The sequence below is a fragment of the Lampris incognitus genome, chromosome 3, assembly GCF_029633865.1.
Source record: "Lampris incognitus isolate fLamInc1 chromosome 3, fLamInc1.hap2, whole genome shotgun sequence".
Classification (NCBI taxonomy): Eukaryota; Metazoa; Chordata; class Actinopteri; order Lampriformes; family Lampridae; genus Lampris; species Lampris incognitus.
Genome location: NC_079213.1, coordinates 6,220,201 through 6,236,325, shown reverse-complemented (window position 1 = coordinate 6,236,325; position 16,125 = coordinate 6,220,201). Strand labels below are relative to the sequence as shown.

The window sequence follows — 16,125 nt, the reverse complement described above, 5'->3', positions numbered from 1 at the left end:
TCTTCCTCGCTCTGTCCTCCTTTACCCCACTTCCTTCTTTATGACTCTCACCCTCTCTCTCTCTCTCTCTCTCTCTCTCTCTCCCATCACCTCCAGGTCTCGGGTCGTAGGGCAGGTGTGCGAGTCTCAGTCTCGACCCCCCCCCCCCGCTTCACCCCCCCCCCGCCCCCCGTCCGCCGGTCTTCAGCTCCGCTCTGCCACAATACGGGCCGTCTGAAGAGCTTAAGGCGCCAATTAATCACCCGCTGCTTTTCTTTCACCCTCAGCACTCCATCTCTCTCTTCCCCGCGCTGTTTTGCTCCCACCTCATCCCCTGCTTTCTCGTTCCTCGGAATCCTTCAACAGATTAGAAACAAAAAAGAAAGGAAAGAAGAAAATAGGGGAACGCAGCGGGGGGTGCCGCGCCGCGCCAAGCCCACGGCAAGGTGTCCAAACAGTCGTTACCCGGATGCCCCCCGCGTCCCAGCTTGCCCCTAATTGGTAGCGAGATGCCCCCGGGATGAGCCAATGGTGAATGTGAGGGGGGGGGGGGGTTGTGCGCGCGCGCGGAGGCCCGGTCTCTTTGCAGCCGGAGATGGCGCAGTGCTCTTTTGTTAGCGCGGGAGAGCGAGAGAGCAAACAAACAAGAGAATTAAGATGCGTTCAGACGCTGGGATGTGCGCGGGGTTTGTGTCATTGGCTCTCAACGGAGTTAATGTGAATGTCGGCGCTGGTGGGTTTTTGAACCGACTGGACCGGCTCACATGGTTGTTGTTAGAACGAGGATCTTTTTTTTAATGCCTGCTCTCATCTTGGAAGTAAAGTATGACCGGAGCATCCGCTGATGGCCTGTTTTGTTTGTAGAAAGTCCTCCTGAGGATGCCAGTGTAACCGGTTATTTTGTTGCCCGGTGCGGAATTCGATCCGGCGTGTACTGCAGCACAAGGCGACATCGCTAACCGCTCGGCTAAAGGGTCAGATTAGTAGTTTACAGTCGTCGCCCTCCCCGGAAGCGCGCCCTCGCGCTCCGAAGAGACTTCTGAGGATCCGCACACTTCCGGATCCCACCGCTGCCACCAATGTAACCGGTCATTTTCTTGCCCGGTGCGGGATTCGATACAGGGTGTATTGCACCACAAGGCGACATCGCTAACCGCTCGGCTAAAGGGTCTGACCCGTTAGCTAGGGGCTAACGTGTCTTATTAGTAGTTTACAGTCGTCACCCTCTCCCGGAAGCGCGCCCTCGCGCTTTGTTCTTCCCGCGCTCCGAAGAGACTTCTGAGGATCCGCACACTTCCGGATCCCACCGCTGCCACCAATGTAAGCGGTTATTTTCTTGCCCGGTGCGGGATTCGATCCGGGTGTACTGCACCACAAGGCGACGTCACTAACCGCTCGGCTAAAGGGTCAGACCCGTTAGCTAGGGGGCTAACGTGTCTTATTAGTAGTTTACAGTAGTGTGTGTATGTGTGTGTGTGTGTGTCTCTGCGGCTAATCTCGCAAACCACTGGTCCTATCAGCCCATTTTTGTGTGTGTGCACAGTCAGGCTGTATGATGGAGAACATTGCGGTTGCGGTGATTCTCGCCCTTCGAAAAACGTTTTGTTTCCCCCCCCCCCTCGCCATCGCCGCTCCCTCTCTTCCTCCCCTCTCCAGCTCGCTCGACCAACGCGGCTCTCCGTCCGCTGCCCGCTCCGAGTCAACCGTGCGCATGCGCGACCCGCGTCGACGGTTGAGTCGGCTCGGGCGGCGGCTGTGTCCAAACCAAAACATTACGGATTCGGGTTCGAGTCCTGAAAGGAAACGAGAAGTCCGTCGTATTTCGCAAGCCCGCAAATCGCTCACCGCTGCTCTCTTGTGGTATTGTGCAAAATGTAATTCTTAAATGGGTTAGTTATCGTAATGCGGATGTGACGTCAGGGGTCGGAGTTCAAGAGAGCGGAAGTATGTGAACGAAAGTCGATCGGCGGAGCGGCGTTCACCTTCATTTATTTCATGTCGCGAAAACCGCGACGGGTAAACACATTTGAGATCTGTTGATAAGGGCTTTGAAATTAATATAGGCGAATTAATGTTTGACGCTATCGCCGCCCGAGCTGACGCGACCGTAGATGTGAGTCGCGCATGCGCACGGTTGACTCGGAAGAGCCGCGTTGGTCGAGCGAGCTGGAGAGGGAATGAAGAGAGGGAGCGGCGACGGCGAGAACAAACGTTTGACGAAGGTTTTTAATCACCGCAACCGTGAGAGGTTTGTCATCACACAGGCATAACCGTGCACAAAACGTTTTAGAGGCTGATAAATCCATCAGTCTGCGAGATTAGCCTCCCCCCCACACACACACGTGACCAAACGCGAATCAGCAGAGCAGCCATTTCAATGAGGTTATGATATTATAATCGCCTGATCTCTGTCATGTCATGGCTGCACATCCACAGACTGACAGGCAAAGCGTTTTCTATATTAACAACACCCCCCCCCCCATATTTCCCATGCAATCAGCTTGGGCGCTGCACAAAAGTGTGTGTGTGTGTGTGTGTATTTCACTTCTCCCGGTCACAAAAAACGGTTTGTTACCGCAGGAGGGGAGACACACGCACGCCTAGCGGAGATCTGCACGATACCGAGGACACTCCTCTAGTTGTCCATGTTAACGTACGCTTTTGTGGTTGTTGTTTTTGTGAGCGTGTTTTACTGTGTGTGCATCTAAGAGCGCATGTGCACATATTTGCGTGAGTCCATGTGCACGTTTGCTCCTGCTGGCGTCCTGCTGGTGCACTGCGCCGCGTATCGGTCTGGCTTTTGTCCACTCGCTGGATGGGGCGGTTGCAAGCCGTGCCTGTTTGTGTGGTCATTCTGTCCGTCGTCGTGTATCTCTGTCTCTCGGTCGGTCTGAGGGCCTCGCGCAACACTACACAATGGCAGCGTTTCATTCATTCGTAGAGTCTGGAGCATCCAACCCTGCTGCATCTGTGACGGTTTCCCCGCAGTTTGCCATGAAATCCAGCGGCCCAGTTTACAAGAGAAACAGTCTGGTAGGCAGACTAGATGAACACACAGGCAGGAAAGAGACGGAAGTGAGAAATGAGGGTAGGCAGAGAGAGGTGGGAGACAGCGAGAGGTCGGTTGCTGTGATGAAGCGTGGTCAGACAGTGGCTCAAAATGGAGCGGGTCAAACAGACTGATTAGTTTGTCCTCTTCAGCTGAACAAGTCAGTACAGTCATCTGTCTGGGTCTGGGTCTGGGTCTGTGTCGTGACAGATTGGAAGGAAAACTGGTACTGTTTTGGTGCCTCATGTCACGTGGTTCCCACTGTCTGTCATTCAACAGCAAGTCACGTGACACAGGCAATGTATATGTAACGGTCATGAATGAGTGGACTTGTTAGCCAGTTGGCTAACGAGTTGGACCCTTTAGTTGACGGGTTAGCGCGGTCGCCCGTGGTGCGGGAGACCCGGCTGCGGCGGTTCCCGGCAGCCCCCCCGAATTCGCTACATATACAACAAACAAGCATGTCAACTGTGATCATCGAAATCCCTCCGCTCGGTGAGATTAGTGACTCTTTCTCTCCCACCGCCGTGTTGTGTCATAACTACACAGACCCGTGAGCTCACTCTCCAAAGCCGTGGTTGGGCCGGGCCTGCCTGCTCGAAATCACTCTCAGATTTGATCTCACCAGGAAGATCAACGTGGTGTGACCGGTCTGGCTCTTTTGCAAGGACAGGGCACAGAAAGGAATCAGGGAATTTATAGCATTTCACTATTTCATCCATCCAGTCATATGACGTCATTGTCTTCACCTGCTTAGTTCAGTTCAGGCACTGGGTAGAGGGCCAGTAGGCACCCTGGACAGGCTGTCAGTCCATCACAGGGCCCACACCGCATTTCACTGACAGCATTCATACCTACGGACAATTTAGACTCCAGTTCACCACACATGTGAGTCTTTCGACTGTGGGAGGAAAACAGAGTCTTCATTAGAAAACCCACGCGAACTCAAGGAAAACATGAAAACTCCAAACAGAAGGTCTGGAATAGGACAGGGATCCCACTTGCTTTGAGGCAGCGGTGCTAAGCGTGCTGTCCTCGTTCCTGCATATGCTTTCATAACGCTTCTGCCTGATGAGATCACAGTAGTTTTTCAATGTTGCTTGTGACACATTAACATGTGGCCTTGCACATTCTTGTTTTAATGAACTGCTTTGTATTTCTTGAATCTTTCACGTATCCTGTATACATGCCCTCTGCAGTAGTAGAGCCTCCTAAAGGCCATTAGAGTTTACTTTAATTTAATTTAATTTGATTTGGGGAGTCCGGGTGGCGTGGCGGTCTATTTCGTTGCCTACCAACACGGGGATCGCTGGTTCGAATCCCCGTGTTACCTCTGGCTTGGTCGGGCGTCCCTACTGACACAATTGGCCGTGTCTGCGGGTGGGAAGCCGGATGCGGGTATGCGTCCTGGTCGCTGCTCTAGCGCCTCCTCTGGTCGGTCGGGGCGCCTGTCCGGAGGGGAATAGCGTGATCCTCCCATGTACTACGTCCCCCTGGTGAAACTCCTCACTGTCAGGGGAAAAGAAACGGCTGGCGACTCCACATGTATGGGAGGAGGCATGTGGTAGTCTGCAGCCCTCCCCGGATCAGCAGAGGGGGTGGAGCAGAGACCGGGACGGCTCGGAAGGGTGGGGTGATTGGCCAGATATAATTGGGGAGAAATTAAAAAATTTTTTTTTTTAATTGAATGTAATCTAATCTAATAAAATACAATGTCATGGATACCTGCTATTATCCCTGTGCTGTGATGTCATGTGATGTGAGTACTGTAGTGAGACGCCTTGTTTCGCTTGCCCTCAGAAGGGGGGGGGGTCCCCCCTCGCACATAACCTTGTTTCCACTGCCCGATTTCAGGATCCGGGGTTTGAACCGGCAACTCCGCAGTGTTCACCTCTAATACAGGCTCTTTGCCTATGTTGTTTTTTTCTTCTTCTTCTTCTTGCAGATATGGATGAGTGTGAGAACGACTACAATGGAGGCTGCGTCCACGAGTGCATCAACATACCAGGCAACTACAGGTGCACCTGTTATGATGGATTCATGCTGGCTCACGATGGACACAACTGCCTCGGTACGGCCCACTCACACCACGCTCTCTCTGTGTGTTTGTGTGTGTGTGTGTGTGTGTGCATGCACATCAGCCTGTGAGCATGTATGCATGTGTGTTTTAGTGTGAGTATGGAGGTGTGTGTGTGTGTGTGTGTTTTAGGCATGCCTATATCTGTTTACCTGAGCACACGTGCCTAGGTTTGTGTGTGTGTGTGTGTGTTTGTGTGTGTGTGTGTGTGTTTGTGTGTGTGTTTGTTTCTGTGTTTTAGGCATGCCTATATCTGTTTACCTGAGTACACGTGCCTAGGTTTGTGTGTGTGTGTGTGTGTTTGTGTGTGTTTGTGTGTGTGTGTGTGTTTGTGTGTGTGTGCACATCAGTCTTTGAGCATGTATGCATGTGTGTTTTAGTGCGAGTATGGAGGTGTGTGTGTGTGTGTGTGTGTGTGTGTTTTAGGCATGCCTATATCTGTTCACCTGAGCACACATGCCTAGGTTTGTGTGTGTGTGTTTGTGTGTGTGTGTGTGTTTGTGTGTGTGTGTGTGTTTGTGTGTTTTAGGCATGCCTATATCTGTTTACCTGAGTACACGTGCCTAGGTTTGTGTGTGTGTGTGTGTGTTTGTGTGTGTTTGTGTGTGTGTGTGTGTGTTTGTGTGTGTGTGCACATCAGTCTTTGAGCATGTATGCATGTGTGTTTTAGTGCGAGTATGGAGGTGTGTGTGTGTGTGTGTGTGTGTGTGTGTGTGTGTGTGTGTGTGTGTGTGTGTGTGTGTTTTAGGCATGCCTATATCTGTTTACCTGAGCACAAGTGCCTAGGTGTGTGTGTGTGTGTGTGTGTGTGTGTTCGTGTGCGTGCGCGTGTTCGTGAATTAGCTGGATTCGCGACGGCTGGAGTTTATCCTTCTGGCTCGCTGCGTCGTCTGCAGGACGGTGACTCTGTCCCCAACCGGACGTCTGCCATCATTTTTGCAGTTTTATGTCCATTTCACTTGGTGTGTTACATCTGGGAGGACGGCCAAGGTTGAAGAGTTCCTGTCCCAGCGATAGCTCCAGCAGACAGCTGGCTGGGTGTCTGCAGATTGCTTTATTACTGACAGACAGATCCGTCCCGTTTTACCTCGGCGCCGCGTTACTGACGTGGTGTCAGCCAGACGAGTGTTTTTCCTGGTCGGAGCGCCGCGCTGCCCTGCTTGCATGTGCTCGAACACATTTCCTCCCCTTCGCCCCCCCCGCCGCCCCCCCCCGCTGTTGACGGACACGAGCAAAGTGAAAATATGTCATCTTGGATGCCCCGCTTGTAACCCAGGCGTCTTTAGTGAGACATGTTTTGGCATCTCCGAGTGCCGTATCTCATTCTGGGCCCCGGCGGAGCGATCGGGAGCTGGCGGCGCGGCCAACATCGCGGAGCGGCTGCTGAGTTGCGGCTTTATCCTCCCGAGTAGCGGGGTTTCAGACTGTTGACACAGCGAGAAGGTAAATGATCTTCGGGTTGACTTTTCACTTGTCACGGCGGTGATTTAAAAGAGACAAAATCCGAAAGTGCGCTGCGTAAACATTACAGCGGAACGTTTTCTCCCGCCCCCCCCGTCCGCCCCCCGACCGCCCTGCCCGATCACGCTCGGCTAACGGTGATTTACAGCCGGCGTTTAAAACGCTCACCTCCGAGGTCCCCCCCCCCCCCCTCCACTTCAGAGCGGCTTCAAAACGAGCCTGACAGCGGTCGTAAAGCTTTGATTCCCACATCGCCGACATTACAAGAGAGAGGGGTCGGAGGTCAAACAGAATGAGCCCCGGCAGCGCCGCGGTGACATGGGTGCAGGAAAAGCAGTAAAAGTAGCTTCTGGGCGAGGGGGGGGGGGGGGCGATAGCAGGCGGTCTTTATTTCTGACAGCTCATCGCAGCAACTCGAGGAGGAAGAGTCTTTAGTCTGCTCTTCTTTTCACGTTTAAGTCTGTTTGCTGACTCGGCGTCTCTGACCGGAGCAGGAATGAAGGAGCCGGCGTGGACGGTGTGCAGGACATAACAACGGGAATTATAGAAATTGTGATGGTGCTAACACACATATCGCAACACAATAATTATCGCACTTCCACTAATAACGATCATAATGTTGTAGCGAATTCGTGGGGACGACGCATCCACAGGAACTGCCGCGGCCGGGACGCGAACCCGTGTCGCCCGCACCGCAGGAGGCATCGCTAACCGCTAGACTAAAGGGTCGTACGCGCGAGCCAGTTGCTAGCGTGTGTTCTTATCCGTGCACGTTACACTACCCCCCTCCTTCGGGAAGCGCGTCCCCGTGCTTAAGCATATCAGCTCCTTCACGCCTCAGGGCGCATGCGCTTCCGATGGCCTTACGGTCGCCCCATCCCACTTCTGACACCAGCGTGGCGAACGTAGAAGCACCGACATTATTGATCTCACACAGAGACAAGAACTTACCGAAATGTGACACAATACATGTGTGTCATCAACTCGAACAACAAAGTTGTTCAGGGTTTCAGTTACAAGGTTACACAACACAACAGAATGACAACTGCAATTACACCACAACAAATAGCAATCACATAAACACATAAAACCACATAAAACACTTACAAACATTTAATAACAACTGACAATCTGCACGCAGTGCCTGATGGGTAAAACAGGACAATTGGCACAATTCTGACGTGGTAGCAACTTCGCTACAATATTAATGCGTTCTTGCTGAGTTTAAGACAGTTTCGATCAGTCAAACATTAAACGGCATCTTAAAAAGGTAGGTCCTTCTAAAGAGCGTTTTGAAGTGGACTTAGAACGTCCCCGGGCACCATGGGAGGTTCCCAGGCGCTCCGGCCATACTGAAGACCCAGCGGTTTTCAGGCTCAGAGCCCAACTCCGGACAGGACAGAACCAGGATGGCCAGAGGAAGGATCATTTTTTCATTACATCTGAAGTTCAGAGAGTAACACATTTACAGTTACGTTTACAGTTACATTTAGTTACATTTACAGTTACATTTAGTTACATTTACCGTTACATTTAGTTACATTTACCGTTACATTTAGTTACATTTACATGGACTCATGTGGCAGACACTCGAACCCAAGGCGACTTGCAGCAGAGTCACAAATCAGCAGATAAACTCAAGTCATAGACCAGTATGTACATTATAATCATATCATATTGGGACTATATGAAGTAGTATAGTAGTAATAGTAGTAGTCGTAGTACACTTGCTACATAGTAATAATAGTAGTAGTAGTCATAATAACGTTATATTTGCTACATACAGTAGTAATCATATCATAGTTGTACAATATATAGACACTACTAGTAGTAGTAGTAGTAGTGGTAGTAGCAGTAGTAGTAGTACATTTGGTGCATAGTAATCATATTGTATTACCACATGAAGTAATAGTCATAGTACACGTGCTATGTAGTAATTATGTCATAGTAGTACTATACGAAGAAGAAGTAGTAGGAGTCCATTTGCTACATAGTAATGATATAGTACTACAATATTGTGTAGTAGTAGTAATTTTTGTTGTAGGACATTTGCTACATAGTAATGATACAGTAGTACTATATGACATCAAGGTATTAGTTGTTGTAGTGCATTTTCTACATAGTGATCATAGTAGTACTATATGAAGAAGTAGTAGTACCAGTAGTACATTTGTTACATAGTTATCACATCGTAGCTGAGAGTGCATGTGGTGTAAAGTGCATGTGGTGTAAGTGTGCCTTAGATCACCAAGAGGTGGTAAACAAGAGACTCAAAGTAGATTTACATTGACACATGCCATTATAACAGACATATTATCCATTATAACAGACATGTTATCCATTACAACGGACATGTTATCCATTATAACACACATATTATCCATTATAACACACATGTTATCCATTATAACGGAGATATTATCCATTATAACACACATGTTATCCATTATAACACACATATTATCCATTATAACACACACATTATCCATTATAACACACATGTTATCCATTATAACGGACATATTATCCATTATAACAGACATGTTAGCCATTATAACGGACATATTATCCATTATAACAGACATGTTATCCATTATAACGGACATATTATCCATTATAACACACATATTATCCATTATAACACACATGTTATCCATTATAACGGACATATTATCCATTATAACACACATGTTATCCATTATAACAGACATATTATCCATTATAACGGACATATTATCCATTATAATGGACATATTAGCCATTATAACGGACATATTATCCATTATAACACACATGTTATCCATTATAACACACATATTATCCATTATAACACACATATTATCCATTATAACAGACATATAGCCATTATAATGGACATATTATCCATTATAACACACATATTATCCATTATAACACACATATTATCCATTATAACACATATTATCCATTATAACTGACATATTATCCATTATAACGGGCATATTAGTCATTATAACGGGCATATTATTATAACAGACACATTATCCATTATAACATCCATATTATCCATGATAACTGACATATTATTCATTATAACGGACACATTGTCCATTATAACTCCCATATTATCCATTATAACTGACATATTATTCATTATAACGGACACATTGCCCATTATAACAGACATATTATCCATTATAACAGTAGTTTCAGATGATTGATGTTAGCTGCAAAGTGCCGCTAGAGACTGTTCATGATGAAGAAGAGTTTCGAGCTTCTCTGTAGTAACATCACAGGTTCCTTCGCTAGTGGGTTACAAGGAGGTGTGCGCTTGACGGGTGGCCCGTCAGAACCAGCCTGCTCCAGCTCTGTTAACCAGGGCCTAGACACGGGAGCTGTCAGGACTTTACGAGTCTAAAACAAGGCCTTGAATACGCCAGCCAGCCCGTCCAGGTTCGCTTTCATCTTCCAGAGTTTGTCTGGCACGTCAGACATTTACGTGACTGGTTAATATGTCAGAACTTCTGAAGAGGAAGAATTAATCACGGGGGGAATTGATTGCTCAATTCGGCAGGGAGGCCGGCGGTCTCTGAAATTCCCTAGATTAAAGTGCCTCTGTTCAGGAGGCGGAGTGCGGGTTGGTGGGAGTTGTGTGTGTGTGTGTGTGTGTGGCAATGCTGTCTCCTGGTGTGTTGTGTTGATGGTTTCCTTTAGACTGTGTGTACACGGGCCCAGAGTGTGTGCAGCTGTTTGCTGGGGTTTTGTGTTGTGGTCTGCTGGAGAAACTGAGCACGGGGGCTGGTGGGGTTGGCCACATATGTTTGTGCCCCCGCTTCTGACTCGGGGGACCACAAACCGTAGGACTGAGTCATGCGAGACCCCTCGTCACCTGCCCCTTTACGGAGCCTTAGAGGAAATGAGCCCGTTTCTGGGAAACGGGGTCAAAGCGAGGCGGACGGGCGTCAAATCATACCCTCCATTTTGTCGCGTGTGACCCTAATTAGAGTGAGGGACATCTGCTGGCTGCCGTCTCGCTCCGTCTTCTTTTCTCTCACTCTGTTTCTCTCTGTCCTTCTTTCTTTCATTCACCCTTTCTTTCTTTTTCCCTCTTTTCTGTCTGTCTACCCTGATTGGCTCTCTCTCTCTCTCTCGCTCTCTCGCTCTCTCTCTTTCACTCATCTATCTATCTATCTATCTATCTATCTATCTATCTATCTATCTATCTATCTATCTATCTGTCTGTCTGTCTGTCTGTCTGTCTGTCTGTCTGTCTGTCTGTCTGTCTGTCTGTCTGTCTGTCTGTCTGTCTGTCTGTCTACCTATCTATCTATCTATCTATCTATCTATCTATCTATCTATCTATCTATCTATCTATCTATCTATCTATCTATCTATCTATCTATCTATCTGTCTGTCTGTCTGTCTGTCTGTCTGTCTGTCTGTCTGTCTGTCTGTCTGTCTGTCTGTCTGTCTGTCTGTCTGTCTACCTATCTATCTATCTATCTATCTATCTATCTATCTATCTATCTATCTATCTATCTATCTATCTATCTATCTATCTATCTATCTATCTGTCTGTCTGTCTGTCTGTCTGTCTGTCTGTCTGTCTGTCTGTCTGTCTGTCTGTCTGTCTGTCTGTCTGTCTGTCTATCTATCTATCTATCTGTCTGTCTGTCTGTCTGTCTGTCTGTCTGTCTGTCTGTCTGTCTGTCTGTCTGTCTGTCTGTCTGTCTGTCTGTCTGTCTGTCTACCTATCTATCTATCTATCTATCTATCTATCTATCTATCTATCTATCTATCTATCTATCTATCTATCTATCTATCTATCTATCTATCTATCTATCTATCTATCTATCTATCTATCATCTATCTATCTATCTATCTATCTATCTATCTATCTATCTATCTATCTATCTATCTATCTATCTGTCTGTCTGTCTGTCTGTCTGTCTGTCTGTCTGTCTGTCTACCTATCTATCTGTCTATCTATCTATCTATCTATCTATCTATCTATCTATCTATCTATCTATCTATCTATCTATCTATCTATCTATCTATCTATCTATCTATCTATCTATCTATCTGTCTGTCTGTCTGTCTGTCTGTCTGTCTGTCTGTCTGTCTGTCTGTCTGTCTGTCTGTCTGTCTACCTATCTATCTATCTATCTATCTATCTATCTATCTATCTATCTATCTATCTATCTATCTATCTATCTATCTATCTATCTATCTATCTATCTATCTATCTATCTATCTATCTATCTATCTATCTGTCTGTCTGTCTGTCTGTCTGTCTGTCTGTCTGTCTGTCTGTCTGTCTGTCTCTCTGTCTGTCTGTCTGTCTCTGTCTCTGTCTCTTGGTCTCTCTCTCTCTCTGTATTCTGCTGATTATCTTGGCTGAGGCCGGGAGCTGGATGCTGTCCAAGCTGTTCCCCCGGAGGCGATGGACTCGCTCTCTGTATTTGACATCTTTGTTGTGGAATGTCTCAAATATAACAGAGAATGATGACGGTTCTGGGAACACAGGCAGACAGGGCCGCCGAGGGCCAACGCACCACTGACAGACTTCTGCTGTTTGACTCTCTGTCTGTCTTTCTGCCTGTCCTCTTTGTCCCTCCGCCCCCCTCTCCCTTTCTCATTCATTCCCTCTCACTCTTGCTCGCTCGCTCTCTCTTTCTCTCTCTCTCTCTCTCTCTCTCTCTCTCTCTCTCTCTCTCTCTCTCTCTCTCTCTCTCTCTCTCTCTCTCTCTCTCTCTCTCTCTCTCTCTCTCTCTCTCTCTACCTGTTAGTCATTGACTCTCTCCCCTATTCTCCCACTGTCTCACCTTCTCAATTGCTGCCTGCCCGTCTCCTCTACCCCCTCTCTATCTCTGCCTCTCTGCCTGTCCCTCCCGCTGTCTGTGCTGTGTCTGTCTGGCAGTCTGTTAACCAGAGAACTGATGCGAGGTCAGAGCTGCCTCCCTTCATGGCCTATCTGAGCAGACGGCCTCTTGTTAATGAAGGAAGCTGAGGTATCCAAGGCGTGGGCAATTTCTTGCACTCACGCCAGATCGATGTGATGGACGGACTTGGGTGTTGGATGTCGGTGTTGACAGGGAACGTTGTGTAACTGTGATCTGGGACAAGGAAAAACCTCGTATGCCCCTTTCCACGAAAACGCTGGGCCGGGGATGGTGTTGGGCCGATGTTGGGCCGGTACTGGACGGTAAAATCCAGCACACCCTCTTACCAATAAGCCGGCATTCCCACCACTTTGAGAAGACAGCACCAGATCAATCTGTTAGCCGGATCTTGTTCGCACAGTGCAAATACAAAACCTTATCACAAGTATTGATCAAAGAATCTATCAGTAAAATAGCCAATATGGTTTTTAGAGAAATTGGTAGTCTGAACAATATAAGATATTGAAATATTGCCTTAAACCCTCAGTATTTGGTGGATTAGTTTGCATGAACAGGTCATGAGTTAGCTGTCTACCTAGAATGTCCTCACCACCGCCCCCCCCCCCCCAGGCCCCCAACATCACAGATTCCTTGGTTGTAGACTGGCAGGTATTTGAGTTTGGACTTTGCTGACCAAGAGCCAGTTGTTTTTTGTTGTTTTTGTGAGATTCAGATGGGGTAGAACGAGTCAAGGTGAAGTTCAAGAGCTGACACATCCACTGGCCTCCTGTCGACTTGGAAATGGGTAAGAGAGAAACAGAATGACAGGCAGACAGACTTTATCTTGTCAGAGCTGACCGTTCATCAGAGGTAGCATATCCTGAGATATATTGATGAACTCATAGCAATAATTTATTTCCAAAGTCCATCCATTCCATCCATCCATCATCCAAGCTGCTTAATCGTTAATATTGTTATTAATCATTCGATTAATCGATTATTGATTGATTGATTGATTGATTGATTGAATAAGTAATTAATTAATTGGCACGATGGTGCAGTGGTTAGCGCGGTCGCCTCACAGCAAGAAGGTTCTGGGTCCAACCTTGGGGGTCGCCCCGGGTCGTCCTCTGTGTGGAGTTCGCATGTTCTCCCCTTGTCTGCGTGGGTTTCCTCCGGGGGCTCCGGTTTCCTCCCACAGTCCAAAGACATGCAGGTCAGGTGAATCGGTCACATTAAATTGTCCCTAGGTATGACATGACTTTGGATATTTCCAAAGTCATGTCTGAATATTTAGCTGATTTTGACAATGTGGATGAAGCACTGAATTTGATGGCCGCCTGTAGTTATTTGAGCCAGAGTATATGGACAAAGAGCTTGAAGAAAGGACGAGGAGAGAGCGAGAGCAGGGCAACAGTCAGAGGAGGGTGACCCAGCTTCTTTGGCTGGCAGTAGTCCGGTTTCCACAGCCCTGCGCGCAGATAGTAGCCGCTGTAAAAGGGATGTTACAACAGAGACTAATTGAAACTAAAGAAAAAGGTCTATTTCTAGAGGGATTTTTTCCATGATGTTGTCAGACACTTATAATAATCTAAGGGAGTTTTTTTGGTAATTTCAAGTAAGTCGTTCAAACGAGATACTAAGTCGTTCAAATGGAAGAGTAAGTCATTCAAATGAGATATGAGTTCTTTCATACAAGATACCAAGTTGTTCAAATGAGATATTAAGTTTTTCAAACAAGATATTAAGTCATTCAAACGAGATATGAACTCTTTCAGACGAGATATTAAGTCATTCAAACAAGATATTAAGTCATTAAAACGAGATATTAAGTCATTCTAATGAAAGAGTAAGTCATTCAAATGAGATGAATTCTTTCAGACAAGATATTAAGTTGTTCAAACAAGATATTAAGTCATTAAAACGAGATATTAAGTCATTCTAATGAAAGCGTAAGTCATTCAAATGAGATATGAACTCTTTCAGACGAGATATTAAGTTGTTCAAACAAGATATTAAGTCATTAAAACGAGATATTAAGTCATTCTAATGGAAGAGTAAGTCATTCAAATGAGATATGAATTCTTTCAGACAAGATACCAAGTTGTTCAAATGAGATATTAAGTTGTTCAAACAAGATATTAAGTCATTAAAACGAGAGATTAAGTCATTCTAATGAAAGAGTAAGTCATTCAAATGAGATATGAATTCTTTCAGACAAGATATTAAGTCGTTCAAACAAGATATTAAGTCATTCAAATGAAAGAGTAAGTCATTCAACTGAGATATGAACTCTTTCAGACGAGATATTAAGTCGTTGAAACAAGATATTAAGTCATTAAAACGAGATATTAAGTCATTCTAATGAAAGAGTAAGTCATTCAAATGAGATATGAACTCTTTCAGACGAGATATTAAGTTGTTCAAACAAGATATTAAGTCATTAAAACGAGATATTAAGTCATTCTAATGGAAGAGTAAGTCATTCAAATGAGATATGAGTTCTTTCAGACAAGATACTAAGTTGTTCAAATGAGATATTAAGTTGTTCAAACAAGATATTAAGTCATTCAAATGAGATATTAAGTCATTCAAATGAGATATGAACTCTTTCAGACAAGATATTAAGTCGTTCAAACAAGATATTAAGTCATTAAACCGAGATACTAAGTCGTTCAAATGAGATAACCCTTCAAAAAAATCCTCCTCATATTTTCCCCCAACGTCTTTCAGAGCCGTCATAGTGTTTGATCAAGCAAACTGTAAAATATCACCAGGAGTCCTTTCACACTTGAATTGTGAGCCAAGCGATTCGTGGCAAGTAGAGCTCACCTCTGCAAGTTGGCCATGCACAACGCCATCGACCAGTATCATGTTTACCACACATGACGTCACAAGGGGACAGCCAAAAAACCCGTTCATATGCATGAAGCTGGGTTTGAATCATCTTCTTCACAGTTCAAGTGTAAGTTCAAGTCTATTCTAAGCCAAGTGCCGAGGAAGTTTACACATCGCAGAGCGCCTTGGTTAGATGCTGAACATTTTAAGTGTTGCCTTTGTGCCATTGTTATGCTTCAAATAACCTTAAAACAAAACATAATAGGCGTCCGGGTAGCGTAGTGGTCTATTTCGTTGCCTACCAACACAGGGGTCGCAGGCCCGAATCCCCGTGTTACCTCCGGCTTGGTTGGGCGTCCCTACCCAGATAGCAAAATTGCTGTAGCCTGAACCTGTCCCACACTCGACACTTCATCCGGCCCACATACCGGGTGGAATGATGGGGGGGGGCAACCCATAGTGTGCTGGGTTACAGGTTAGCTAGTAAGAGGACTGCTTTGTTGAGGCAGGCTGGAAGGGCCGTCCAAGCGGTAGGTTGGATTTCAGGTGTGATGTGGGTCACGTGGCATCTGTCTATACTTCGCCCACTTTGAGACGCTCCACGACATGACGTCATGATGGGGATCGCAACATCACCAGCCTCGCTGGTGCTTTACGCTTCTCGTCCCCGCTAACTTGGGGGGTTCACAGTGCACCGTGACACATGGTAACCGTATAAACGGAGCGTCACGGGAGTGACGTGTAGGCCTGTGTTCAAAACCGCAGTTCAGGCCGAGCCCCCTCCGACTCGCGTCCTCACGCCCCCCCCCCCCCCCCACCCCCATCAACAAGGACCTCGCTGTTGCCTCCACAACCTCTCA

At 46.7% G+C, this 16,125-nt stretch overlaps 1 protein-coding gene across 1 annotated transcript in view; it reads left to right on the top strand.

Moving 5' to 3' along the window:
• Nucleotides 1–636: 636 nt before the first annotated feature.
• The window catches only part of scube1 (signal peptide, CUB domain, EGF-like 1), a 130,765-nt gene continuing 115,276 nt past the window's right edge, over nucleotides 637–16,125 (top strand). The window contains exons 1-2 of the mRNA XM_056275832.1: nucleotides 637–712; nucleotides 4,974–5,099. Of these exons, the coding sequence (XP_056131807.1) occupies nucleotides 637–712; nucleotides 4,974–5,099 (202 nt within the window). The remainder of the gene's footprint in view (nucleotides 713–4,973; nucleotides 5,100–16,125) is intronic.